At 35.0% G+C, this 27,462-nt stretch overlaps 2 protein-coding genes across 5 annotated transcripts in view; both read left to right on the top strand.

Moving 5' to 3' along the window:
• The window catches only part of tnika (TRAF2 and NCK interacting kinase a), a 110,745-nt gene extending 97,714 nt beyond the window's left edge, over positions 1–13,031 (top strand). For all 4 annotated transcript variants that reach the window (XM_051138621.1, XM_051138634.1, XM_051138627.1 and 1 more), the window contains 12 exons: positions 583–758; positions 1,613–1,718; positions 1,836–1,979; positions 2,361–2,463; positions 2,734–2,904; positions 3,007–3,150; positions 3,333–3,467; positions 5,409–5,509; positions 5,675–5,824; positions 7,913–8,072; positions 11,095–11,234; positions 11,320–13,031. In XM_051138621.1, coding sequence (XP_050994578.1) covers positions 583–758; positions 1,613–1,718; positions 1,836–1,979; positions 2,361–2,463; positions 2,734–2,904; positions 3,007–3,150; positions 3,333–3,467; positions 5,409–5,509; positions 5,675–5,824; positions 7,913–8,072; positions 11,095–11,234; positions 11,320–11,403 — 1,614 coding nt within the window. In that variant the 3' untranslated portion in view covers positions 11,404–13,031. The remainder of the gene's footprint in view (positions 1–582; positions 759–1,612; positions 1,719–1,835; positions 1,980–2,360; positions 2,464–2,733; positions 2,905–3,006; positions 3,151–3,332; positions 3,468–5,408; positions 5,510–5,674; positions 5,825–7,912; positions 8,073–11,094; positions 11,235–11,319) is intronic.
• Positions 13,032–13,401: 370 nt separating this feature from the next.
• On the top strand, positions 13,402–26,139 carry slc2a2 (solute carrier family 2 member 2). Its single transcript, XM_051138665.1, has 11 exons — positions 13,402–13,566; positions 16,539–16,634; positions 16,757–16,956; positions 17,134–17,258; positions 19,236–19,351; positions 19,650–19,812; positions 22,179–22,366; positions 22,488–22,592; positions 24,778–24,879; positions 24,964–25,167; positions 25,253–26,139. The coding sequence occupies exons 1-11, from the start codon at positions 13,558–13,560 to the stop codon at positions 25,454–25,456; spliced, it is 1,512 nt and encodes a 503-aa protein (XP_050994622.1). The 5' UTR covers positions 13,402–13,557; the 3' UTR covers positions 25,457–26,139.
• The last annotated feature ends 1,323 nt before the right edge of the window (positions 26,140–27,462 follow it).

Here is a 27,462-nt window from a genome sequence, read left to right on the forward strand (position 1 = left end):
CCTTTGGGTCCCACTAATTTTTTTTTTTTTTTTTTTTTTTTTTTTTTTAGCATTTTTGTGTATTTGAACCATTTCCAACAATGACAGTATGATTTTAAGATCCATCTTTTCACACTGAGGACAACTAAGGGACTCGTATGCAACTAATACAGAGAGATCAAACACTCACTGATGCTCCAGCAGGAAACAATGCATTGAGAGCCGGGGGATGAAAACTTTTTGAATTTGAAGATCAGGGTAAATTTAACTTATTTTGTCTTCTGGGAAATATGTAAATATCTTCTGTAGCTTTTGAAGGGCAGAACTAAATGAAAAAAATACGATATATAGGCAAAATAAGAAAAATGTACACCTCTTCATTCTTTTCAAAAGTTTTCCCCCCTCCAGGTCTTAATGCATTATTTTTCTTTTTGGAACATCAATGAGCATTTGAACCTTCTTTAATAGTTGCATATGAGTCCCTCAGTTGTTCTCAGTGTGAAAAGATAAATCTCATCAAGGTACTGTCAGCTACTAATGTTAGTAGTGTTACCTTTCCAGTTAGGTATATGAGTTATAGTTATATCTCTCTCTTTCCTTCAGGATCTGACTGCCCTGGCTAAAGAACTGAGGGAGTTGCGAATAGATGAGATCAACCGTCCGCCCCTTAAACTGACCGACTACTCCTCCTCTAGTGAAGACTCTGAGAGCAGTGAGGATGAGGATGGTACCGTCGGGCATGACGGCACGGTGCCAGTCAGCGACATTCCCAGAATCATGTAAGCGCAAGACTTTAGTTCTGTCTTGTTCCTCAAAATGAATTTTATATCAGAGCTGTGGTTTAGTAATCAAGGGTGTGCCTTTACATGTTGAGTCAGGGTGCTTAAGTAGGCAGTTCATGTCCAAGTTTGGCTTGCAACTTTTTTTTTTTTTTTTTATCCCGTTTTCCACCCTTTATCCTCTCACCTCCTATTCTCTTTCTACACCTGTCAATAAAAAGCACAGAAATTAAATTCTGATATAAAAGGGAGACTGTAATTTACCCGAAAATGAAAATTCTATCATTAATTATTCACCCTCAAGTCGTTCCAAACCCGTAAGTCCTTCATTCATTTTCTGAACACAAATCAGGATATTTTTGATGAAATTCAATAGCATTCTGACCCTCCATAGAAAGCAACACAGCTGAAATGTTCAAGGGCCAGAAAAGTAGAAAGGACATCATTAAAATAGTCCATGTGACGTCAGTGATTCAACCATAATTTTATGAAGCTTCAAGAATACTTATTTGCATTGTGGTACTCTTAAACATGGAAAAGAAGAAATTATTGAATAAAATCATTATTTTTGTATTAAAGGTTGAACCACTGATGGACTCTTTCAACAATGTCCTTACTACCTTTCTGGGCCTTGAAAGTGTCAGTTGTGTTGCTGTCTATGCAGGGCCAGAAAGCTATTGGATTTCATCAAAAACATCTTAATTTGTGTTCTTAGGATGAACGAAGGTCTTAGAAGTTTGGAAAAACATGAGGGGTGGGAGGGTAATTAATGACAGAATTTTTATTTTTTGGGTGAACTGTCCCTTTAATGTGATTCTGTAAAATTCTAAGCTTCTTGTATTTGTCTCCCTCAGGCCTTCTGTTCAAGGAAACAATGAGTCTTTCACGAGCAGCCATGATGAGTCCTTCTGTGATTCTTACAATGATGAGTCTAAAGATGGCACCCTGAGAATGAGAGAGGTGAGGTGTCAGTGCTGGAAGCATTAGATGTTATTTAGCTCCAAAAATGGTTTGTATTCTTTCTCCCTTTTTAAATGTCTCACACACTTTTGACTTATGTTTGATGTTCTCCAATAGACCAGTGAGAGGCAACGCTTGGGCCACGGCGAGAGCAATGGTTTCGCAGGCCACGGGAACCTACCAGACCTGCTGCAGCAAAGCCACTCCCCATCAGGAACTCCAACAGGCCTCAATTCCCAAGACCTGGACTCTATGGATGAGGTAGATAACATGGGATACATATCCAATACATTTGAATTATTTCCCAATCCTGTCCTACCCTCCTCTCTTTTTAATTTGCTCTCCTCATGCATTAAAATGAGGCTAAAGGCTGTAAAAATGAGGAAAACTCTTTGCTGTATTAACGACACTCATTTTCATAACTCAATCACAGATGTTATTTACTGACTCAGTCACAAGTGAAAGTCTAAAATTTCCTGCTGTGTCACAAAACTCATTTTTTCTAAGCCATTTATTATCTAAACAGCAGGAATTGTGCCTCCTTTGTATTTTTAGCCCAGAACCCAGACTGTTGTTCTCTGAATGCCTGCTATTAAATCATTTTGCTGGAGCTGATGTGGTTCATTTGTTGTTTTTTATCAGTTTGGTCATGGAGGTGGTTCGAAAGCTTCTTTCACTCCTTTTGTCGACCCACGTGTGTATCAGACATCCCCCACAGACGACAACGATGAGAGCTCAGCGGCCGGTAAATATACAAATCACAAACAAACACATCTTGTTATCACCGCCTGCAACACTGAAAGGAAGAACATTTATGGAAAGTAATTTGGATGGCACAGCATTTTGGATAAAATAGGGTTTAAAATGGGTTTATTCTGGGTGCTGAATGAGATAAGAGCCACATAATTTTGCTTTCTCATGCCGGGTTTGGTACTTGTCCAGACATCCGTTTATAAATAATATGTTTCCTCTTTTCTGTCATTTAATGTGTTTTCTTGTCTTCTCACCTTTGCAGCTTTGTTTGCTAATGAGCTGTTGCGTCAGGAACAGGCCAAACTGAACGAAGCCCGCAAGATCTCTGTGGTCAATGTCAATCCAACCAACATCAGACCTCACAGCGACACCCCAGAGATCCGCAAGTACAAGAAGCGCTTCAACTCAGAGATCCTGTGTGCTGCCCTATGGGGTACATCACCCTTTCTCTCATTTCAGTTCCTCTTCTCATATACATTCTTGAGTCAGAATGTAATTCTGACAAGGCTTGTGTTTCATCTTTGTGGATGGTCAGGTGTGAATCTCTTGGTGGGCACTGAGAATGGTTTAATGCTGCTGGACCGCAGCGGTCAGGGCAAGGTGTATAACCTCATCACTCGCCGACGCTTCCAACAGATGGACGTGCTAGAGGGGCTAAATGTCCTGGTCACCATATCAGGTTTGTCTCACTACGAAGTCTCACACAGTTGACATTTTAGTGTCATGTATTGCAGTCAGATGAAATTTAAGTCCATATTTTTAAGCATAATGCATTTCTTTGCCTGGTGGCAGCTTTTTGTGTCTTTTGGGAATATATGTCATGTTTTATTAACTTGTCAGCCTTGTCATTCATGTTTCCAGGGAAGAAAAACAAGCTACGTGTCTACTACTTGTCATGGCTGAGAAACAGGATACTGCACAACGATCCGGAGGTGGAGAAGAAACAGGGCTGGATCACTGTTGGGGATCTGGAAGGCTGTATTCACTATAAAGTTGGTAAGTCATTCATCTTTGCTAGGGTTGTCGGAAAAGTACAGTTAAAAAGTAGTATTTGATATTAATGCCAGTGAAATTTCACAATACTCACTCAGTACCATGTTGGATACCATCATATTGCACGGTAGCAGGTAATATCTAAATAAAACTTCTGTGTTTAAGTTCATTTCTAATGTAAATATTAATAAAAATTGTGAGAAAAAACACTTGCATAACATATCGAAAATATTAAATTAAGTAATAAAGAATAAAGGTTAAAAGTGTGATTTAAACTGATTAGTTTATCTTTTAATTGTTGGTATTGTTGTTGTTGTTTGTAAATATCAGCGATTTCATATTAACATTTTCATGTCAGTATTTTTAAATATTTTATTAGCAACATTATATATTATTATAAATATTAACAGCATATTGGTGAGCCTGTATTTAATCCTTTACGTTATTGTATTGTTTCTATTTTTATATGAATAATTTTATATAAATATATTTAAATAATTTGTATATATTTAAAAAAAAAAAAAAAAAAAAAAAAAATATATATATATATATATATATATATATATATATATATATATATATATATATATATATATATATATATATATATATATATTAAACAATATTATATATACACTACCATTTAAAAGTTTTGGAATGGTAAGATTTTTCATGTTTTTTTGTTTTTTTTTAAGAAGTCTATTCTGCTCACCAAGCATGCATTTATTTGATCTTGAAGTACAGCAAAAACAGTAAAATTTTGAAATATTTTTACTATTTAAAATAACTGTTTTCTGTTTGAATATATTTTTTAAATGTAATTTATTCCTACGATTTCAAAGCTGAATTTCAGAATTTTTTGTCATTACGTCAGTCACATGATCCTTTAGAAATCTTTGTAGTATTCTGATTTGCCGCTCAAAAAACATTCATTATTATTATTATTATTATTATTATTATTATTATTATTATTATTATTATTATTATATTATTATTAGTAGTATAATTTTTCAGGTTTCTTTGATGAATAGAAAGTTCAGAAGAACAGCATTAATCTGAAATAGAAATCTTTTGTAACATTATAAATTTCTTTATCATCACTTTTGATCAATTTAAAGCATCCTTGCTAAATAAAAGTATTAATTTCTGTAATTTCTTTCCAACAAAAAAGAAAAAAAACTGACTCCAAACTTTTGAATGGTATGTTGTATAATGTTACAAAAGCTTTTTATTTCAGATAAATCTCTGATCTTTGGATCTTTCTATTCATCAAAGAATCCTGAAATAAGAAAAGTTTACTCCACTGTTTTAAATATTGATGATAATCATTAAAAAAATGCAAATCAGCATATTAGAAGGATCACGTGACACTGAAGACTGAGGTAATGATGCTGAAAATTTAGTTTTGATCACAGGAATAAATTACATTTTAAAATAAAAAACAGAAAGTTATTTTAAATAGTAAAAACATTTTACAATATTGCTGCTTTTGCAGTATTTTGGATCAAATAAATGAAGGCTTGGTGAGCAAAAGAGAATTTATAAAAACATAAAAAATATTTTGACTGGTACGGTGTGTAGTAGCAGCTTCATTAAATGCAATGTGAGCCTGTATTTAAGTTTTCTTGTTTATATATAGTCTATTTTATTAGCAACATTGAATATCAGCAGCTTGTTAGACAATGTGAGGCTGCATTTTCTGAGTGTGCAGAATAAAGCAAAGTCCAAGATATTGGGGTTGAAAGATGAAGGCTTCCCAGTTAAGATGGAGGCGGCTGAGTAGGCTAATCGAGATCTCTGATGCTAATCGAGAGGATTGACATTCAGCTCGCCTCTAACGGCATGGAGGGTGGCAGCGGGGGACGGCCTGCTTCCTTGTATGAATATGACAGACTGCCACTGTGAGCTGCAGGTAACCGAAAGCATGATTTACTTTGTTTTCAGTGAAATACGAGAGAATCAAATTCCTGGTGATCGCACTGAAGAACTCGGTAGAGATTTATGCATGGGCCCCCAAGCCGTACCATAAATTCATGGCTTTCAAGGTATGATGGTGTAACGATATTTCCTTATCTTTAAATTGCTCTGAATTTCTCTCATTTAACCAACGTGTGATGATACTGAAAGGTTTGCATGCATTAACTGCCTGTTTATCCAATTCCCTATACTCAGCATCCCATTCTGTATCTGCATCTCTTTGTTTCTGGCAGTCATTCACAGAACTGCAACACAGGCCTCAGCTAGTGGACCTGACTGTAGAAGAGGGTCAGAGGTTAAAGGTCATCTATGGCTCTAGTGTGGGCTTTCACGTCATTGATGTGGATTCTGGGAACCCTTATGACATCTACATACCATCACATGTAAGAGATAGAAATACTGGATCATTTTTTGTTACGTACAATACAATACAATACAATACAATCCTCTCTAACCACAAATTAAATAGGACTGCAGCAGTGCAGACCTTTGGTTTTAGTCTGTGGTTTGCTGTCTGTAAAAACACAATTTAGTTGAGCTTCTGGGTAAGGAAGCCGGTCATGGGCAACATCCTCTTGATTGGTTGAGAGGTTCCCTTGGCAGTGTTGCTCTTGGGGGTTGTAGTCTAATCTTAGTGAAATAACGTGCCTCAACACGTTATTTTCCCTTCACGGCACTTGAAAGTGTGAAAAGTGTAAGGATGATTTTTAGAAACTTTAAGGAAGGCAGAAGCTCGATTTCTGTATATGTTCATATACTTAATATACTACATATACTTTGTTCAGATAATTGCTGTGTATTTGCATATAAAAAGCACATTGTACCAATTCCAAACCACATCAGTCTTAACTACTTTTAATTTTGTATGTAACTGTTTGTAAGTGATGTATAGTTGCTAATGAGGGATGGAAGTGCAAAACACCTTAAAATTGGGTTTGGATAATTATTAAGCAGGTTTTCCCCCACATATGACTTTATTCTTTTGGACTAATACAATCAGAGTTATATAAAAAATGTAATGGCTCTTTCAAACTTTATAATGGCAGTAAATTGGTGTTGAGATTATGAAGTGAAATAAAGTACATCCATCCATCATTAAAAGTACTCTACATGGTTCAGAGCCGTTCTTAGTACTTTTTATGATGGATGGATGCACTTTATTGGACTTCAAAATATCAACACCTATTCATTGGCATTATAAACTTGGAAGAGCCAGGACATTTTTACATAAAACTACAATTGTATTCGTCTGAAAGAAGAAAGACACAAAAATTAAGATGTGACCATTGAAAAAGAAATGCCCATTGGGGTGTCAGGGTCACAAAAAAGAGGAAAAGAAAAGATATTAAAGGAGAACTCCACTTCCAGAACAACAATTTACAAGTAATTTACTCACCCCCTTGTCATTCCAAGATGTTCCTGTCTTTCTGTCTTCAGGTTTTTTTTCCATGTAATGGACTTCATTGGGGCCCCGATTTTGAACTTCCAAAATGCAGTTTAAATGCAGCCTCAAAGAGTTCTAAACGATCCCATCCGAGGAAGAAGGGGTCTTATCTAGTGAAACGATTGGTCTTGGTGTTTTGTTTTTTTTTTTTTTGAAAAAAATACTTTTTAAGCACAAAAGCTTGTGTAGCACTTGCTCTGGGATGCGCGTCCACGATGCTACGAATCACGTCTAAGTTCATTGTCTGTGTACTCCGGCTCAAAAAGGTAGAGTATGGTGCAAAACTCCATATCATTTTCTTTTACGACTTCAGAATCATCCGACATTATTGTACCTTTTGTTTGTAAACAGCGTTTGACTTACTTGCACTTCCTTAGTCTTTGCATGTTCGCTTTGTAAACACTGGGTCTGTAGTTCCTTGTGACCTTTCGACGCGATTCAATAGTACGTACTGTCGTGGACGCGCATCCCAGAGCCTGTGCTACGCAAGCTTTTGTGCTTAAAGTATACAAATTTTTATTTTCCGAAAAAAATGACACATCGTTTCGCTAGATAAGACCCGGCAGGGATTGTTTAGAGCCATTTGAAGCTGAATTTAAACTACATTTTGGAAGTTCAAAATCGGGGCACCAATGAAGTCCATTATATGGAAAAAAAATCCTGACATGCTTTCCTCAAAAACCATAATTTCTTCAGAAAGACATGAACATCTTGGATGACAAGGTGGTGAGTAAATTATTTGTAAATTGTTGTTCTGGAAGTGAACTTCTCCTTTAACTGCTGTTAAAACAAGAATTAAACCATCAGGAATCCTTTAGTTTCCAGTGCCACCATTTTCCATAGCTGCAACCTACTTTGAGTCTTCAACTGATCAATAGTATGAAATGTTATACTTCCATGGATTCCCTTTCATAAACAGTGTGATTCCTTGAGTGAATAAATATAAATGGAATATGTGGCCATCTAATGGTCTCCTTAAGCACTGCATCATGATCTTCTAGTAACCCCTTCTTCTTCTTTCTCTTAGATTCAGAGCAGTGTGACCCCTCACGCCATCGTGGTGCTTCCTAAGACTGATGGCATGGAGATGCTGCTGTGTTATGAAGATGAGGGCGTTTATGTCAACACCTACGGCAGAATCACCAAGGACGTGGTCTTGCAGTGGGGAGAGATGCCCACCTCTGTTGGTGAGTCTGTGTGTTTTAATACCCTTCCCAGCTGCGCAAGAGGAAACAGACCGTAGTGACCAGACAATGACTTCTATTCAAGACATCAAATATTTATCTCAAGAGAATACTTACAAAAACGGCATAATTTGCTGTAGTGACTAATGTTAGCATGAGTCCACAGTCACAGTGGCACTGATTTCCGATTAGCCTCTACCGCGGTGTCTGTTTCTGTTAGCTGCCAGCGCATGGGTAGAGCTTGAGGGATGCGAGGCCAACAGAAGTGTATGAAAACAACAAAGGGCTGCCACACATCCTCTGCTTTGTGGGAGAAGATGAAAGTAGTTCACCCAGAGTTCAAAAGCATTCGAACTTGGCTTCAACTTCTCTGTTTTGAGAAGTATGAATATGGTTATGTGTGTGTGTGAGTTGGTTTGAATAACACATTAGCTGGAGGATTTAGGGTTTTTGGCATGCGTTATCATATATAACAATCTCAATGGGGGAGTGTTTAGGCAGAGCTTCTTACGTTTGGCAGGCTGTAATGATTATTAGTAGTGCTTGCATACAGAATTATTCATTTTTTGAGTGATTTTCATGCAAGGCTTGCTAATCTTCAGCCTGGCTTATGAAAAGACGTCATTGAAGGCTTTTTAGAGATCAGACAAAAAGATGCATCTATGCATCTGCCCTTTTAAATCAAGACACAACCAAGTTGTATATGCAACTAAATAGGCCATACTAGACTCAATATTGTCAATACTGTACCGACTTTTAAATGTTATGAGACAGCAGGACAAGCTTTTATGGACTTATTTGTTTGCCCAGAGAAACTTTTACAATTTTTGCAAGTACGTTTATAATAAAAATACATTTCAAGTACATTTAAAGAATCTTTGTAACACTTAATGTAAACAAACACAACTTGTGATTTTAATAATGCATTAGTAAATGCTAAAATTAACATTAACAATGAATTCTGTAGAAGTGTTGTTCATTCCTAGTTCATGTTAACTAATGAACCTTATTGTAAAATGTTACTGAATCTTTATAAAATTGTGCTTGTCTTTTTAAGTTGAATTTTAAAAGGTTTGCTTTTATTATACTTTATGATATTATGTTGTTGAATGTTTAATTTGCATCTGCCATGTAATACAGTGGCATGCAAACATTTGGGAACCTCTTGCAGAATCTGTGAAAATGTGAATACATTTAACACGATAAGGGAGATCATACAAAATGCATGTTATTTTTTATTTAGTACTGCCTGAGTAAGATATTTTACATAAAAAATGTTTACATATACTACACAAGACAAAAATTAGCTGAAATTATTAAAATAACCCCCTTCAAAAGTTTGGGAACCCTTGGTTCTTAATACTGTGTGAAAACTGAGGGACCCAAACACAACTATTAAAAAAGGTTCAAACATTCACTGATGCTCCAGAAGGAAACCTGATGCGTTATGAGCTTGGGGGTGAAAACTTTTGGGAAAAAAAAAAAAAACCTTATTTTGTTGAAATATCTTTTTTTTTTTTTTTTTTTTTTTTTCCATTTGGTACTGCCCTTCAGAAGCAACAGAAGCTACTTGCATGTTTCCCAGAAGACAAATTAAGTACAATTTACCTTGATCTTCAAATTCAAAAAGAACAGTGCAGTTTAACTGTTCAGAGCAAACAAGGGACGCATGAACAACCATCAAAACCAAAACAAAAAAAAAAAAAAGTCATAGATCATCTAGGTAACCACACACATAGTATTAAGAACCAAGGGTTCCCAAACTTTTTAAGGAGGTTATTTTAAATATTTTCAGCTATTTATGTTTATGTAAACATCTTTTATATAAAATATTTGACTCAGGACAGCACTAAATTAAAAAAAAAACACGCATTTTGTATGATCTCTCTTATTTTGTTAAAATTATTTGCATTTTCACAGATTCAGCAAGGGGTTACCAAACTTTCGCATGCCACTGTACCTGATGATGCAGATATGGCAATAAATTTAAATACAATAACAGAGATCAAATAAAAGTGTGTGTTTTATGGGCATAGTTTCGTCATTTACTCAACCCGTGTTGAGTTGTTCCAACTTGCTTGCTTCCTTGCCAAATGAAAATGTTTAGTCAAGTCAGTTTTATTAGTGTTTTCATTAGTGTTTATTTTATTTTTTAAAGTATACATTTGTTTCAAAGCAGCTTCGTAGAAAACTATGATGTTAATGTTTACAATATTTTATTGTCTTCAGTCGATATCGTAACATTTAGCAGATAAGAGCTGGGCTCAAGAAGTTGAGATTTGCTATACAGTACATATCAATAAAGTTGGATATACACATGTATTCAACTTTACATACAGAGCTGCGTTGTAATATTCTTTTTAATAAAATGAAAGTGGATGGGGACCAGGAGCTATCAAGACAAAACAAATCAAAGAAGTTATTGATAATATAAGGCTTGTTGCTGTATCCCAATTCTTCTGAAGCAATATGAGGAACGGACTGAGGTTTGAAGGAATAGTTGACCCAAAAATGAAAATTTTGTTAATTTCTCACCCTCATGTTGTTCCAAACCTATAAGACCTTCGTTCATCTTCAGAATACTGAGAAATCTAAGAGCTTTCAGACCCTCCATAGACAGCAATGTAACTGACACTTTCAAAGCCCAGAAAGGTAGTAAGGACATCAGTAAAATAGTCCATGTGACATCAGTGGTTCAACCATAATAAACCATACTAAAATACTTTTTGTGCACACTGTGTTTTTACTACCTTACTACACTTAATTTGTGTTCTGAAGATGAATGAAGCTCTTACAGGTTTGGAACGACATGAGGGTGAGTAATTAATGACAGAATTTTCAGTTTTAAAACATGGAAAACAGCAGCTTTGACATTCTGCATAAATAACTACTTGATCTGTCCCCAAGAAATGAAAGAAATATCACAAATAATTACATTTGTGGAAGAACTATGATACTGTACTTTGTTTTTGGTATAAAGATGTGTCTACACATGAGAACTGAAACAAGATGTTCTGTTTTGCAGCTTATATCCACTCCAACCAGATCATGGGCTGGGGAGAGAAAGCCATTGAGATCCGCTCTGTTGAAACGGGCCACCTGGATGGTGTTTTCATGCACAAGAGAGCTCAGAGACTTAAGTTCCTCTGTGAGAGGAATGACAAGGTTAGATCACCACCAATGTTATAGTTCATCTAAAACAGACCATTTTGGACAAGCTTACATTTTTCCTCTTGTTTCTTTTTTGCAGGTGTTCTTCGCCTCGGTCCGATCAGGCGGTAGCAGTCAAGTGTTCTTCATGACGCTCAACAGGAACTCTTTGATGAACTGGTGAAGCTCCTGCAGGCCAAACACTGTGGAGCCTTGTTTTCCCGTCAGCGCCGCGTCTGAGCGCGCACGGTACATTGACACTTTGATCTGAAAAAGATTTTACAAATATTAGAGCTTGGAGACATGGGTCTGTCCCGTAGGACAGCACACACGGCTCATGGAGGTGCGGTATCTGACGTCACCCGCAGTGGCACGCAGTTCCCAGAAGAGGGGGCTGATTAACTTGAACTTGGTTTTAGACCTTATTTGTGGCCTCTGTTCGTTTAGAATCCTCCCTTTTACGTTCCCGTCTCTGGTTTCCCATTGGTTTCAATCGACTTTTACGTTTCCAAGGCATTTTAGTCCGTTGCATGATTGTAAAGATAAAAGATAACAAATGTGGGGATAACATTAGCAAGCACTCAGGCTAAAACCAAGCTTTAGTCTCTTGATGTTTCACTGAACAACATTGGCAGTTTCACATATCTGTGATGCCCGTCTTCGTCCGATTTCTCAAGAGAAGACATGCCCAAAAGAAACAAATAACACTGGTGCTCATTTGTATATTGTCAACGAGATCCATATACTGTACATTTATCCAAAGTACTGTATCTTAAAATATAGTTGAGTTTGTTTTATAGCTTTGAGGTGGGAGCTGAACGGATCATGAACACTTCTTTAAGTTGCATACCATTTTACTGGTCCTTTTTTTGAAAGTTTGAAACGTGAAGAAACGGAAGAACACGGTCCTCCTCACTGGTTGCATGTTTGTGTAGACACTGGATCAGATGTTGTGCGACGTGTATGTCAGAGCGACATGATATCTGAGCTAGCAGAACAAAAAAAGTAAAAAATTAGAAAGAAAAAGCACCTGTATTTCAGTGACGATTGAGAATTGTTGATGACTTTATTTAGATTTTATCATAGTGCCTAGCACAATGTTAACCTGTGTGGAATCAATCTTTAGAGGCACATTGATTTCTATTTTTGCATCTTATATTCCATTACGCTGTTTCTGTAGCTTCTTACACTTTTATTTTGTAACAGTGTTGATTCAGTCAAATAAACCTGGGGCGCAAAACATTCCAAAAAGGGAAAAGGTTCTTCATCTGACAAAGTCACAGTTTGTAAATCTCTTCGACTAAAACATCAGATGTTGGTACTACTACAGTAGGTCTACAGATATTAACCATAACGTATTGTTTTTGTATCTTTTTTCAGTTTATTACTTTTGTATGTTTGCCTGGGTCTTCAGTTGAACGCTTTAGATGTTCTCAAAGTCACTTGATGTTTGCACACTATATAGATATTTATATTTCTTTCACATCTCTTACATAGCAAAAGAAGATATTTTAATGGTGAAGGAATGAGAGGTTTTTAGCAATAATGTCCTGCTGATGTATGTATGTATGCTGTGTGAAACACTGTGTTCAGCCAGTGCTGGAAAAAACATCACTGAGCTCTTTTAATTAACTACTTTATTTGACACTCAAGAATGGTTACTGTCTTAATACATTTTTAATGATCGTCGAAGCTGTAAACAAGATTCTCGTTTCTTTTCCGGTGATAGAAGCACTATGTCCTCCTTTTTTGGTTTGTGTTTTTTTTTTTTTTTTTATGATAAGAAAAAAATAAACAAATAAGTACTTTTTTTTGGCTTGTGTTCGTGTCCCTCATTCTGTTCAATCTTTGGTTGTTTTCCAGAGCGCATGAAAGCGCCAGTATCTCGAGCGCTGGGAACTTTGCACTGATAGGTGTAATACATTAACTCTTCTTGCTCAAGCGCGTAACGTCTTATCCAGTCGCTTTGTTATGCCAATCAAAAAAAAAGTGCAATCTTGCAATGCTGACACGTTACTTTCTTCAGTATGTGTATCATAAACATATTAAATACTTTAAAATGATATAAAAGTCACGTCAGTCATTTCAACCACAGTTGAGTGAAATAGTAGTGTGGTGTTCAATGGGAAGATGATTTTCCTGAAGGTGCACATAAACAGCACTGATACATGGACATCATTAGTGGATCAGGGCAGAAGGTCTCCAGCACAAGCACACGTGTGCAGCATGATCCTGCAGTGACAGGATTGATCATTTACTTAGTATTGGGAAAGCAGAGAAGAACCTTGGAGCCACTATTAACAACCAAGAGCAGCTTTTGCTGACACTTCATGCCAAAATGGAGAAGGTAAATTGATTTAGTTCTTGGTTATTTATATATGTATTTGATTTGCATCTGAATGATAAGTAACAGACTGACAATGGTGTGAAATAATATCTTTCGAATTTACATATACAATGTATATATTTTTTTTAAATATGTAAGTTAAAAAAAAAATTCTCTTGTACAAATGAGAGCAGAGATGATAATGACATGCAGAACGGTGAATGCAGATGTTATTCACACTGTGATTATGAGATTTCTGGGTTTATCATTAATGTTACTGTGATTTGACACCCATTTAGTTGTAAATTGACAGCTGAATAACTAACATGGCCAGGATGCAGACTTTTATTTTGTGTATGGAAAAAAATTTAATGCTTTTTAAGAATCACAACAGTTGGCTATTCTGTTTGTATGACTGTTAGTAATAAACTATGCAAATGTGTATGTTAGTAAATGTGCATTGTTATTGTTGCTACTATAGTAGATAATTGTAATAACGTAATATGTTATGTGAATTAGTATTACTGGAGATTTTCAGACCATCAAAACCCTTGTTCTGTTTGCTCGGGTATTACTCGTGTACCTGATTGCACAAAATACATTTAATTATATGTCAGGTATATATGTTGTTATGCCATCTCAGTAATTCTGAGTAAAGTGTGTTAGTTTAACTACATCTAATCATGTTCTTTGTTCTTGAATCAAATGTTTGTTCAAATAGAATATGCATTTGAAATCAAAAGTTTACATACACCTTGCAGAATCTGCAAAATGTTAATTATTTTACCAAAATAAGAGGGATACAAACTGCATGGTATTTTTTTATTTGTACTCACATGAATAAGATATATTGATGTGAATAACACATCAATTCACAAAAGATGTTTACATGTAGTCCACAAGAGAAAATAGTTGAATTTATAAAAATGATTCTGTTCAAAAGTTTACATACGCTTTACTCCTAATACTTTTTTGTTTAGTGATAGCTATTTATGAGTCCCTTGTTTGTCCTAAACAGTTAAACTACCCTCAAAAAAAATCCTTCAGGTCCCACAAATGCAGTTTTTTCAGCAGTTTTGTGTATTTGAACCCTTTCCAACAATGACTGTATGATTTTGAGATCCATCTTTTCACACTGAGGACAACTGAGGGACTCATATGCAACTATTACAGAAGGTTCAAACACTCACTGATGCTTCAGAAGGAAACACGATGCATTAAGAGCCGGGGAGTGAAAAGTTTTTGAATTTGAAGATCAGGGTACATTTAGCCTATTTTGTCTTCTGGGAAACATGTAAGTAGCTTCTGAAGAGCAGTACTAAATGAAAAAAATATGATATTTAGGCATTTATTTTGTTCAAAAGTTTACACCCCTGGCTCTTAATGCATTGTTTTTTCCATCTGGAGCATCAGTGAGCGATTGAACTTTCTGCAATAGTGAAATATCTTATTCAGGTCAGTACTGAAAAAAAAAAAAAAAATAACATGCATTTTGTGTGATCCCTCTTATTTTGGTAAAATAACATTTTGCAGATTCTTCAAGGTGTATGTAATCTTTTGATTTCAACTGTATGTTTAATAATTCATTTAACAAAAAATATATAATTTTTTATTTAAAGAGCAAAATTTATGGAAGTCCGTTTCCGCCATTGAATAAAAAAATAAAAAGTTTGTTTGACTTTTTATCTCGCAATTCTGAATTTTTTCTCAAAATAGCATGACATAAACTCACAATTGCTACAAATGAAGTCAGAACTGTGAGATAAAAACTCACAATTCTGACTTTCTTTAGCAATTGCAAGTTTTTATCTCGCAATGCTGAATTTTTTCTCAGAATTGTGAGATAAAAACTCGCAACTGCGAGTTATAAAGTCTACAAGGTTGACAAGGAAATAAAGTTGACAAGGAAATATGTTCTCAGAATTGCAAGTTTACACAATTCTGACTTAACTCGCAATTGCGTATTATAAACTCTTAATTTCTCAGAATTACAAGTGTATATACAGTAGTCAACATTTGAAGTAGATCAAAACCTTTCTTCAAAGTTGTCCTAAAACTAAAACAATGCCTGTTCTTGTCTTAGGACAACTTTGATGAACTTTTTTAATCCACTTCAAATGTTGACTACTATATAGCTCACAATTCTGACATTGTATATCACAATTTGTGAATTTATATCTCATAATTCTGAGAAAAACTCAGAATTGTGAGATAAAAAGTCACAGTTAACTTTTTTAATTTAGTGGCGGAAACTAAATATCAATTTTATTTTTTAGATGGCAAATATTTGTAATATATATTATATAAATATAGTCTTCAGTGCAAGACCTTTTTATTAAAAAAGTCATGATCTTTATTATAAATTATATAATTAAGATGAAAAAATATAATTATTATATAATATATAATAATTTCTATTGTCACATTCTGAATTGATCAAGAGTAAATGATACTTTAATGTTAACAGTTTCTGCAGGTTTTCTGGAGGCAAATGTAAGACTTTTTAATACCTTTTTAGGACCAAGTAAAGAATACACTGAATGGAACAAAATATGTCAATATGTTCTCTAAATGAAAAGTTTAAAAATACAACTTCAAACTTTTTTCTTCAATTGAAAATGTGTAAATATTCCTAAATCAAGATAAACTTACTTGAGAAGTCAAAAGACATTAGTTGTGTTTTATGATGAAATGAAGTGAGTTTGTGCTTAAAACAGGAACAAATATCTGCTAATGCAAGTTTTTATACTACGTTGACTTAATTTAGTTTAATTTTATAAACAAATACAAGACTTCATATGTTCATTTTGCATCTGAAATAAATTCATTTTGATTTAAGGATGTATTGGAGAACAAAACAGTGCTTGCAACATTTAATCCCAAGATTTTATGAACTGAAGACTTTCTGCTTGATTTAAGACCTTTTTAGGCTTTAATTTTTGAAGGTCAAAATTCAGGCTTTTTAAGACCCGTTGCGTTTTCCTGTCTCACAGCAGTTAACAGGCACACTCGCTCTGGCAGTGTTCACAGCTGCACTTGGCTCTCTGCAGATGGGATACAGCCTGGGTGTCATCAATGCCCCACAAAAGGTCAGTGATCACACCATCATTACAACAGTCACACTCCTAGCTGCATTCAGAGCATGCATGATATGGTTTTATCTATTGTTCAATATCTTTATCCGTCGTGCCATTATGTCATTGTATTGTAGGTCATTGAAAGGCACTATGCAAGATCCCTAGGTGTCTATAATGAGGAACTGGCCCGCAGAGAAGGAGGAAACGCCACAGAACATGAAGAACCCACTGATTCTTCTGTGGTTATGTACTGGTCCTTGTCCGTGGCCATATTCTCCATCGGAGGCATGGTGTCCTCCTTTCTAGTGAGCTTTGTTAGCGACATCCGTGGAAGGTACAGTATTTGTGAACTTATTATTTGTGATAAGATAAAAACAAAACAGCTCAAGGACTTTAACGGCAATAACTAGTTTCAACCTCCTTTATCTGGAAAGAATTACGTTTTATGTGTTTAGATTCAATAGAATATGACTCACATTTGTGGTCCTGTCTGTGTAATATTGAATTACAGGATCAAAGGTATGCTGTATATAAATGTCCTGGCCATAACAGCTGGGCTGCTGATGGGCCTGGCTAAGATGGGCACACCTTACCTCATGGTGATTGCAGGACGTGCTATCATGGGACTGTACTGTGGTAAGACACAACCTTACCTCTATTTTCGTGGAATCTTGAGAGAAATGCAAAGCAAGACGGCAGAAAGCGCATCCTGTTTGCTTTCATTATTTTACAAAAGCACAACGTTTCGTTGTTATTCTGAGTCTGCACAAATAAGTGTGGTCTTTACAGATTCAAAACATGTATAACTTTTATCTGCATGACAGAAAATGAGGGAGTATTTTAAGAGTAAGTGACCGCACTGGCGCCTCCATCTCTCATGCAGTGAACGTGCTACTATTCAGCTTCCTCACTCCGCACAGACACTTCAATAGTGCACATTTTTCTAGGTTAACATTAGATTGAGTGGCCATGTAAAGTTGCTATTACATACATATTTGAGGTCGATGAATGATAGGTGAGCGTTTGGATGTCCTGTCCGATTTACTGTATTACAACATAGACCAGCCTTTAACAACCTGTCCGTCACGGACTGTATGACTTTATGTATTTATTCAGTTTTTACGATTAAGCACACAACATAATCAATATTTGCATAATGCTCACAATAGGATCAGTGATTGCATTTGTGGATATGTTCAGAGATTCTGGACATTGAAAATATAGAACACTTTAATTTAACTACCCAGATAACACACGTACATCTGCAAGATATCTGTTAAAGATCTCTTGATCTAGAAAGCATCTGCTGTGTACATACGTCTGGAAGATGTCAGTTTACATACATTCTAAATCATAAACATCTTAAAAACATCTAATAGACGTCTATTTGACATCTGATAGGAAACGTCCAATAGACGTATTGCAGATGAGCAAACTACGTCTTGCAGATTTAAATGCAGACATCAATTAGACGTCTCCGAGATGTATGTGTGCTATCAGGGTAAATTAAGCTTAATTTAACTAAATGAACAAAACTGAAATTGAGTTGAATAATATTAGTTCATTGTGCCAAATGAGATTTAAAAAGTCAAGTAAAATGATCCAGTCTTCTCATGACTATGACTAAAGTAATTCTAAACAAAGCCAAAGTAGAAGTCATTGCATCTTCAAGTAGCAGTGTTTCCTTGAATGAGCACTTTAGATTTCACTAACTGTTTTGTCTTTGGCTGCATTGATGAGCACAGAACACTATTTAGAGTCCTAGCCTCAGAGGAGACAAGAGAGCAGTGGATTTAAAATTATTAACGGTATATTACATTGGTGCCGCACAGATCTAATATAAACATGATTTCTTTCCCAGCTGTTTACCTTCACAGACACAACTGACTTTTTTGTAACTCCTGTGTGTTTTTAAATTATGGTTTTTAACATAAACTTGTGTGAATTTGACAATTTAAGCACAATTAGACATGAAAGAGAACTTTAATACTCACGTGCCGTGTGACAGCCGCTTTCTGTGCACGTGCTTCAGATGTGTGCGCTCAGAAAACCCTATACCAGAAGTTTAAAGGAGTACTCCACTTCCAGAACAACAACTCACAAATAATTTACTCACCCCCTTGTCATCCAAGATGTTCATGTCTTCAGTCGTGAAGAAATTACAGTTTCTGAGGAAAGCATTTCAGGATTTTTCTCCATTTAATGGACTTCACTGGTGCTCCGATTTTGAACTTCCAAAATGTAGTTTAAATGCAGCTTCAAAGGGCTCTAAACGATCCCAGCCGAGGAAGAAGGGTCTTATCTAAGTAATTGTAAATTGTTGTTCTGAAAGTGGAGTTCTTCTTTAATACGGCTTTAAAATACATGTTTTCAGTCTGATAGGTGTGATAATCAAAACCAAAATCACTTCCACTCAAAGTAGGCATTTTCAAAATGATATAATAAATGATCTGTTGGGACACATTCTGGGAACTCTTAAGAGTCTAGTATTACATATTGTAAAAAGTGGCATAATAGGTCCCCTTTAAATTGGTTTTATTAAAATATGCTGTTATATGTTTTGTGTGTGTACGCAATATGTTTTGACTGCACTCTGGTTCATATGTGTTATAGGTCTGTCATCTGGCCTGGTGCCCCTGTACATTGGAGAGATTTCTCCAGTGAAGTACAGAGGTGCTATGGGAGCACTTCACCAGCTAGCTATTGTAGTTGGCATCCTTCTTAGTCAAGTGAGTGACACTTTTATAATACATCTAATCCACAAATAAACTACATATAATCTATATAATTCATACTGAATATTAACTGAATATTTAATTTTATTTGATAAAAAAGCATGACCACAATACCTAATATTGAAAATCAGTTTTAATCAGCTGAAACAAACAAACAAAAAAAGCTATTCAGTGAATAGACAAGTAATAAAAAAAATTGTATTTTAAATAAGATGCTCAATTATTTCATTCTTTTTTTAGTAACTCTTATTAGAATTTGTAAGATGTGTGCAGGTGTCCTTGTTCTGTCCAGGTCATTGGTCTGGATTTCCTGCTGGGAAATGATGACATGTGGCATGTGTTGCTGGGTCTTTCTGGAGCTCCTGCTGTCCTGCAGAGTCTGCTGCTGTTTTTTTGTCCAGAGAGTCCTCGCTATCTCTACATCAAACTAGGCAAAGTGGAAGAAGCATGCACGAGTATGTGTCACTCACTGCTTACTGTTTGTTTAAACATGCAATCAGAATTTCATAATAGGCCTTTTATCACAATAAAATCATAAAGTGTAGAGAATAAACTCACAACATTATGAGAAATAAAAAGTACTACAATTTTAAGAAGAAAGTAAAAACTACATGGATAACATTTTGTAAGACTCAAGACAGTATTATAAGAATAAGAAAAGTGGTATCAGTGTGAAGTGAAGTTGACCACTAACTTACCATTACAGATTGCACAGAACAGGCAATTTCCTGGCAATGTCCATCTGGTTCTTTCACCTTAATAAATTCAATTTCCTACATTCGCTGCCGGATTCTAATGCTAACCCTGAGCTAATTTGCCAAAATAATTTCATTTCTAGTAAACACTGACACATGCTAGTCAATCTAAATCTTCCACTGATGTTTATAAATTTAATTAATTCTCTTCTCTCTGAAAACCTCTTCACACCAAAAACGAAAACTATAAAAATTACTATTAAAATTAGAGCCCACACCAACAGATGACAATGTAATGTGTATCTAAGCAGATTTTTATACATCTGACTTTAAAGTTGGGGGGGAGGGGGAGGGCAGTGTCTATTTACACTAAGTGCAAATAGCCCGCCTTGTTGGCTGAAGCTATTTACACTAACTTTGTCAACCAGCGTGTGGTAGGGTTAGACAACATTACAAAAGACAAACATTATGCAGAAGTAGTAAAGCACGTAAAGATAATTTGTTGATGCATTTGACCCGAGTCCGAATCCGTCTTTTGCCAGAGTCGTTCTTCTCCCTTTTCACATCACATATCGCATCGGAAAGGCATTTATATACAATACAAAATAACCGAAAAGTGGAAAATAGCGTGCCTAACGGGTGTTTATCGGTTAAGGTTAGGGTTAGTTGTAGGGGGGACTGTCCCAAAATGGCATCCATTTAACAATTTTATTTTAAAAAAATGATAATTTACACCCAATACATTGTGGTTACATACTGTTTCATAATGTACTACAATGCTGAGGTGCAGACTTAGTTAAAATCAAAAGTTTACATACACCTTGCAGAATCTGCAAAATGCTAATTATTTTACCAAAATAAGAGGGATCATACAAAATGCACGTTATTTTTGATTTAGTACTGACCTGAATACGATTTTTCACATAAAAGACATTTACATATAGCCACAAGAGAAAATAATAGTTGAATGAATGACAATGACAGTTTATTCTTATACTTTATTCTTAATACTGTGTTGTTACCTGAATGATCCACAGTTTGTTTGTTTTTTTTGTTTAGTGATAGTTGTTCATGAGTCCCTTGTTTGTCCTGAAGAGTTCAACTGCCCACTGTTCTTCAGAAAAATCCTTCAGGTTCCACAAATTCTTTGGTTTTTCACCATTTTACAGCAAGGTTCAAACACTCACTGATGCTTCAGAAGAAAACACGATGCACGGAGAGCTAAGAGGTGAAAACTTTTGAACAGAATGTAGTTGTGTACATTTTTCTTATTTTAACTAAACATCATATTTTCTTCATTTAGTACTGCCCTTCAGAAACTATAGAAGATACTTGCATGTTTCCCAGAAGACAAAATCAGTTAGATTTACCCTAATCTTTAAATTCAAAAAGTTTTCACCCCCTGGCTTTTAATGCATCATGTTTCCTTCTGTAAGCATCAGTGAGCGTTTGAACCTTCTGTAATAGTTGCATATGAGTCCCTCAGTTGTCCTCAGTGTGAAAAGATGGATCTCAAAATCATGCAATCATTGCTGGAAAGGGTTCAAATACACAAAAATGATGAAAAACCGAAGAATTTGTGGGACCTGAAGGATTTTTTCTGAAGAACAGCAGGCAGTTTAACTGTTCAGGACAAACAAGGGACTCATGAACAACTATCACTAAACCAAAAAAACAGCTGTGGATCATTCAGGTAACAACACAGTAGTAAGAATCAAGTGTATGTAAACTTTTGAATGGGGACATTTTTTCTCTCGTGGACTATATGTAAACGTCTTATATGTAAAATATCTTTTTCAGGTCAGTGCTAAATAAACAATAACATGCTTTTTGTACAATCCCTCTTATTTTGGTAAAATAATTAACATTTTGCCGATTCTGCAAGGTGTATGTAAACTTTTGACCTCAACTGTATTTCTAAGTATTGCAAAAGAAAATTGTTATTGCAAAGAAAATACTCCCATTTTTACATAGTGTAAGTAGCATCTATAACTATTTACACACTGTGCAAAAAATGTTCTGAAAGTGTTTCCAAAGATATTGTTCCTCTTTGTCATTATTGTTATAGTTGCAATTGGGACTCAGATCAGACAAAATAATAATTCTCAGCTCTTCCTTTCTGCTAGGTCTAAAAAGGCTGAAGGGAGATTACGACACCTCAAAGGACATTGCAGAGATGCAGGCAGAGAAAGAGGAGGCCATGAAGGAGGCGCAAATGTCCATCCTGCGATTGCTTCGTTCCTCTGTGTACCGCCAGCAACTCTTCGTGGCCCTGATGATGCATTTATCCCAGCAGTTCTCTGGGATCAACGCGGTACGCTCAATCTATCTTTATAGAGCCATTTTATTGAAAAAACATTTCGATTGACATTTTATGGACCCATTACTATTAGACAACTGTAATATTTAATCTTATCTTTGTTGTTTTTTTCTAGATCTTTTATTACTCTACTTCGATCTTCCAGACAGCAGGAGTCGGTCAGCCTGTGTATGCCACTATTGGAGTGGGAGTTATAAACATCATTTTCACCCTTGTGTCGGTAAACAGACGCTAATTTAAAGGCAAACAGTGGCTGCTGAGGAACAGGCTCTCGTCTCTTAGAAACAGCAGAGTGCTGTTGCCTCTCGGGTCTTACTTTTCCTTAATGCTTTTTGATAACAACTCGAAGCAGATACTGTAGATATTCCAACTCATTTGAGATCATGTTACTTTAGAGAACAGATTGCAACTGAAGGCAGAGCAGCTGTCGTTAGCACTGTGATCAAAATGTGTCATTGATTTAGGTTAGATTTATATAGATCTGTGCTGACATTATCATGCTCATGTTTAACATGGTATGACCTGGTGAGACTTCTCACCTTGAATCTTGTGAACGGATTAAGTTATAATAACTGCTGGATCTGGAGAGGCGGCTGAAGCCTGTCTTCTCTGGGCTCACAGAGCTGGAGAGCAGCCATGTGTTATCGGGGACTTTGCAGTGTTTATCTCTGCTAGTTCAAGGGCAGCCTGCAAGTGAAAACAGTTTTGAGTAATGAGTCAAGAGCTACTCTAAATCAAATAATCCATTCACAACAAGTTTTGATGAAGCTGGTGCATGAAAGAGCAATACTTTAGACTAGTCTAAGAGTAGACAAAATCACTTTCTGAGTTTTACCTAAGTACATTTTAGTTTGAAAGAAATGAAAATGTCATTTAATAAAATAAAATGAATTAATAAGTTAAATAAGTAATTTTAAAAAAAAATATGGTTTAAATGTGAACTCACATGAGATGAAGACTGCAGACAGGAAAAAATAGGTTAATAAAAATATATGGAAAGGCCAATACCCAATGGCCAGCATGTTGTTATCACACGAACAACCAAATACTGTTAATTTGATTTTGGTGAAACATGATAAATAAAATAAAATAAAATAAATTGTTTAACAATATATAAATAAAATAAATAAATGAATGGAATACGGTACATATATGGATACATTTACAAATGTCCACAGAACTGCTAGAATTTATTTAAATATTTACAGTGAATTCAGGTTAATTGGGACATTTTCCCCAGTGATTTCAACTGCAAACATTGTCCATATTTAAATAAAAAAAAAAAAAAAAAAAACATAATACTGTTGATAATAATATAACAATAATAATAATAAAATATTCAACAATATATAAATAAAATTAATAAAATTGATAAATGAAATTTTCTTGATAAATGAATTTTGTGGAATACAGTACATATATGGATGAATATACAAATGTCCACAAAACTGCAAAAAAAAATATTTTCATGCTTTTTTACAGTTACAGTGAATTGAGTCAGTGAATTGGGACATTTTTCCCAGTTTTCTAATGGCAAAAAGTGTTCCAGTCTGAATGAAAAATATAACAAATTATAAAATAGTTCAATAAATGATAATAAATGATAAATGATTTTTTTAAATAAAAACATTTAATACAATATAGAAATGGATGAATATAAAAATGCCCACCAAACTGCTAGAAAAAATATTGTTATTATTCAACAAAATATTTATATATTTACAGTGAATTCAGATTAATTGGGAAATTACTTAATAATATATAATAATAGTTATAATAATAAAGTTATAAAAGTTATAAATTATAGTTTTTAATATAAAATGGAGTACAATATATATATATATATATGTCCGCCAAACTGCTAGAAAAAATTAATAATAATAATAATAATAATAATGATAATACAATTATTTTAAAAATCTCTAAAAAAAATAATAATACAATTATTAAACATTTTTCCAAGTGATTTGAACATCAAAAAGTGTCCCTATTTAAATTAAAACCTGTAAAAAAATAAAATAGTTAATAAATGATTTTTTAATAAAACATGGAGTACAATACATACCGGTATACGGATGAATATACAAATGTCCACCAACCTGCTAGAAAAAAAGCATTAATAATAATAATAATAATAATAATCAAATTAGTAACAAAATGTTTAAATATTTACAGGTTAATTTTCCTCAATTATTTCGTCGGCAAAGGGTGTCCCAATTTACCTGAATTCTCTCCTGTATACCATGTTGCGCAGTTCATGACCACTAGATGTCAGTATATGGCAAACAAAAAATGACTTAAAAAATTCATTCATGTCCATCTTCAAAACGTTTTTCATCTTACATGCAGTTGTAGATAATTCTGGCCATTCTTAAACGGTCCTGATTATTCATGTGTTTTTATAGGTGATTATGGTGGACAGAGCGGGCAGACGGACACTCACTATAATAGGGCTGGGAGGAATGTGCTGCTGTGCCGTGGCCATGACAGTGGGCCTGGCGTTTCAGGTATGATCCTTATAAGTATATAAAAGACAACCGAAATTCAACAGAAATGAAGAAAACTGCCTCACTCTTTATTCTGCTTCTCAGGACGTTCACTCTTGGATGAGCTACCTCAGCATGGCAGCCATATTCCTGTTCGTGTCGTTCTTTGAGATCGGGCCTGGACCGATCCCATGGTTCATTGTGGCGGAGATCTTCAGTCAGGGGCCGCGTCCAGCAGCCATCGCATTAGCTGGATGTTGCAATTGGACGTGCAATTTCATCATTGGCATGTTTTTCCCTTATTTAGAGGTAAAGTTCCTTGCACCTTTAAAATTGTGCATGCCATCATTAAATAAGGTCTTCAAAATAAGAATAACTCCGCTTTGGTCCTTAGGCTCTTTGTGGGAGCTATGTCTTCATCATTTTTGCAGTACTCCTGTTCGGCTTCACTGTTTTTATCTACATGCGTGTACCTGAAACAAAAGGGAAGACTTTTGAAGAGATAGCAGCTGTTTTCCACCGCAAACGTGGAGCCCCACCTTCCAAACCTCAAGAGGAGGCTGAGATGGTGCAGCTCAAGAGCTCTACAGAGGCCTGAAAGGGACCATACCTTGTGAAAACTGTGGAATGAACGATGTTACTGCTGTCACTGAACTCATTCGTTATAACAGAACTGATCTGCTCTATATTCCACAGAGCTTCACACCAACAGCTAATTATTTGACAGGAAATAATTGGTTTAGAAGCAGGCAAAGAGATTAACTAAATACAACAGCATAATCGTCAAAGATCGTGCGCAATATAAACATGCACTGGCCTTGGTGCTCAGCTGATGTTGAGACTTAAATGATTGTATATTGTTTTTATATTCCCAAAGCTATATATCTGTTAAAGATATTTCAAAGGCAGTTTTTTTCAGTGTATTTTGTTAGTGGTGAATTTGGTCACCTGAAAGAAGATGCATAACATAATCCATATGGGAGTTATGTGATAAAACCAATGAAAGAACATCACCTACAATTTGTTAGTGCATAAATAATATTCCATTTTGTTCAAGAGTTGCACTCTACAGTTACATCTGTGTATGTTTGCCATTATAAATGTATTCATATTTTAAAGTAAATCATTCCAATGACATCTGCAGCTATAGTAGGAATAGCCGCAGAGTCCATGAATTGTTGATTCAGTACATAGGAAGGCCTTTGGAAACACAATGGTGCTGAAACCTTTTTGGCTGTGTCTGTTGCTTTTGTCATTCTTCCATTAAAATTATACATCATTGCCGTTTGATGAGTGTCAGTGAACCTGGAAAGACTGTACATTTAATCTACCATTCACAATTATGGAGTTGGTAAGATGTTTAATGTTTTTGAAATAAGTCTCTTGTGCTTACTAAGGCTACATTTATTTGTAAAAACATGAATATTGTGCAATACAACTGATTTCAGTGTCACATGATGCTTCAGAAATCATTGTAATATATAAAGAGTTTATTTGCAAAAACTCAATTTTGGTTTTATATTTTCAAAAATTATGTTTTCATGTTTTTATTGTTTAGTTAATCAAAATAACCCAACTGCAGTTTGAATGAGATTAATTGGAATGGACAATGAAAAAACATGATTTTTGAAAATTGTTAAAAACATAGTTATCTGTTTTTGCAAATAAACTCTTCATATGTTAATGTGGTTACTTAGAAAATGTAATATACTACGCATTACTAGTTACTCCACTCAAAAGTAATATTATTACTTATTACTCCCAATCAACAGTAATTAGTTACACTACTAGTTACATTTCCATTACACCCTCAAAAATTGGTAATTGCATATTTGTTGTAGCCTGTGAATCCATGAATGTCACAGATGAAGAGTACAACTCGCTCAAACTGATGACAAGCCACACACACACACACACACATATATACATATATATATATATATATAAACTTGAACAAACCAGCAACATAGTAAAATCTGCAATGTGGCTCAAGCAGGTAGAAACAACCGAACATGTTGCCATTCGCAGTAGACCAACTCTTAATACCACTACACAGTTTACATGTGACATTGATGTTTTTGTCATCTTTTCTCCTTACAAAATTAAATTAATAGTTCTATTTCCAGACGCTATATGATGTGGGCTTCTCTATATTCTGACAAAACTAGCTTGCTGCGTTGGTGTGTGCATGCTCGACAATGATTATGAAAATTGATAGGGATGATTGAATATTTAAATTTCAAAGTTACTTTCAAAAAAGTAACTAGCCATTTTTGGATGGTAACTGTAATATTAGCACTTAAATTGTATTGGTAATTAGTTACACTAGTACACTAGTTACCAGGGAAAGTAATATTATTACTGTAATGCATTACAAGTAACTAGTTACTACCAAACACTGGTGTTGATAAAGGTGGAATGTGGAGGCTTGTTGAAGCTGAATGGGAGACTCAAACTAGCCTTAATTTCCTTCACTAACAATCTAAATTTTTTTAGTAGTTAAATACAGATCAAATTTATGATGATTATCAAGATTTTTAATGATTCAATCTCTTCTTCTCATCAAGTCTGCATTTATTTGATTCAAAGTACAGCATAAAATAT

The sequence above is a fragment of the Labeo rohita genome, chromosome 2 (assembly GCF_022985175.1).
Source record: "Labeo rohita strain BAU-BD-2019 chromosome 2, IGBB_LRoh.1.0, whole genome shotgun sequence".
Classification (NCBI taxonomy): Eukaryota; Metazoa; Chordata; class Actinopteri; order Cypriniformes; family Cyprinidae; genus Labeo; species Labeo rohita.

Bases quoted from the DNA above. Each gene is read 5' to 3' on its own strand.
- slc2a2 (XM_051138665.1), top strand. The intron at 16,635-16,756 runs GTCAGTGATCAC...ATTGTATTGTAG, and splicing joins TCATCAATGCCCCACAAAAG to GTCATTGAAAGGCACTATGC. The intron at 24,880-24,963 runs GTATGATCCTTA...TCTGCTTCTCAG, and splicing joins CAGTGGGCCTGGCGTTTCAG to GACGTTCACTCTTGGATGAG.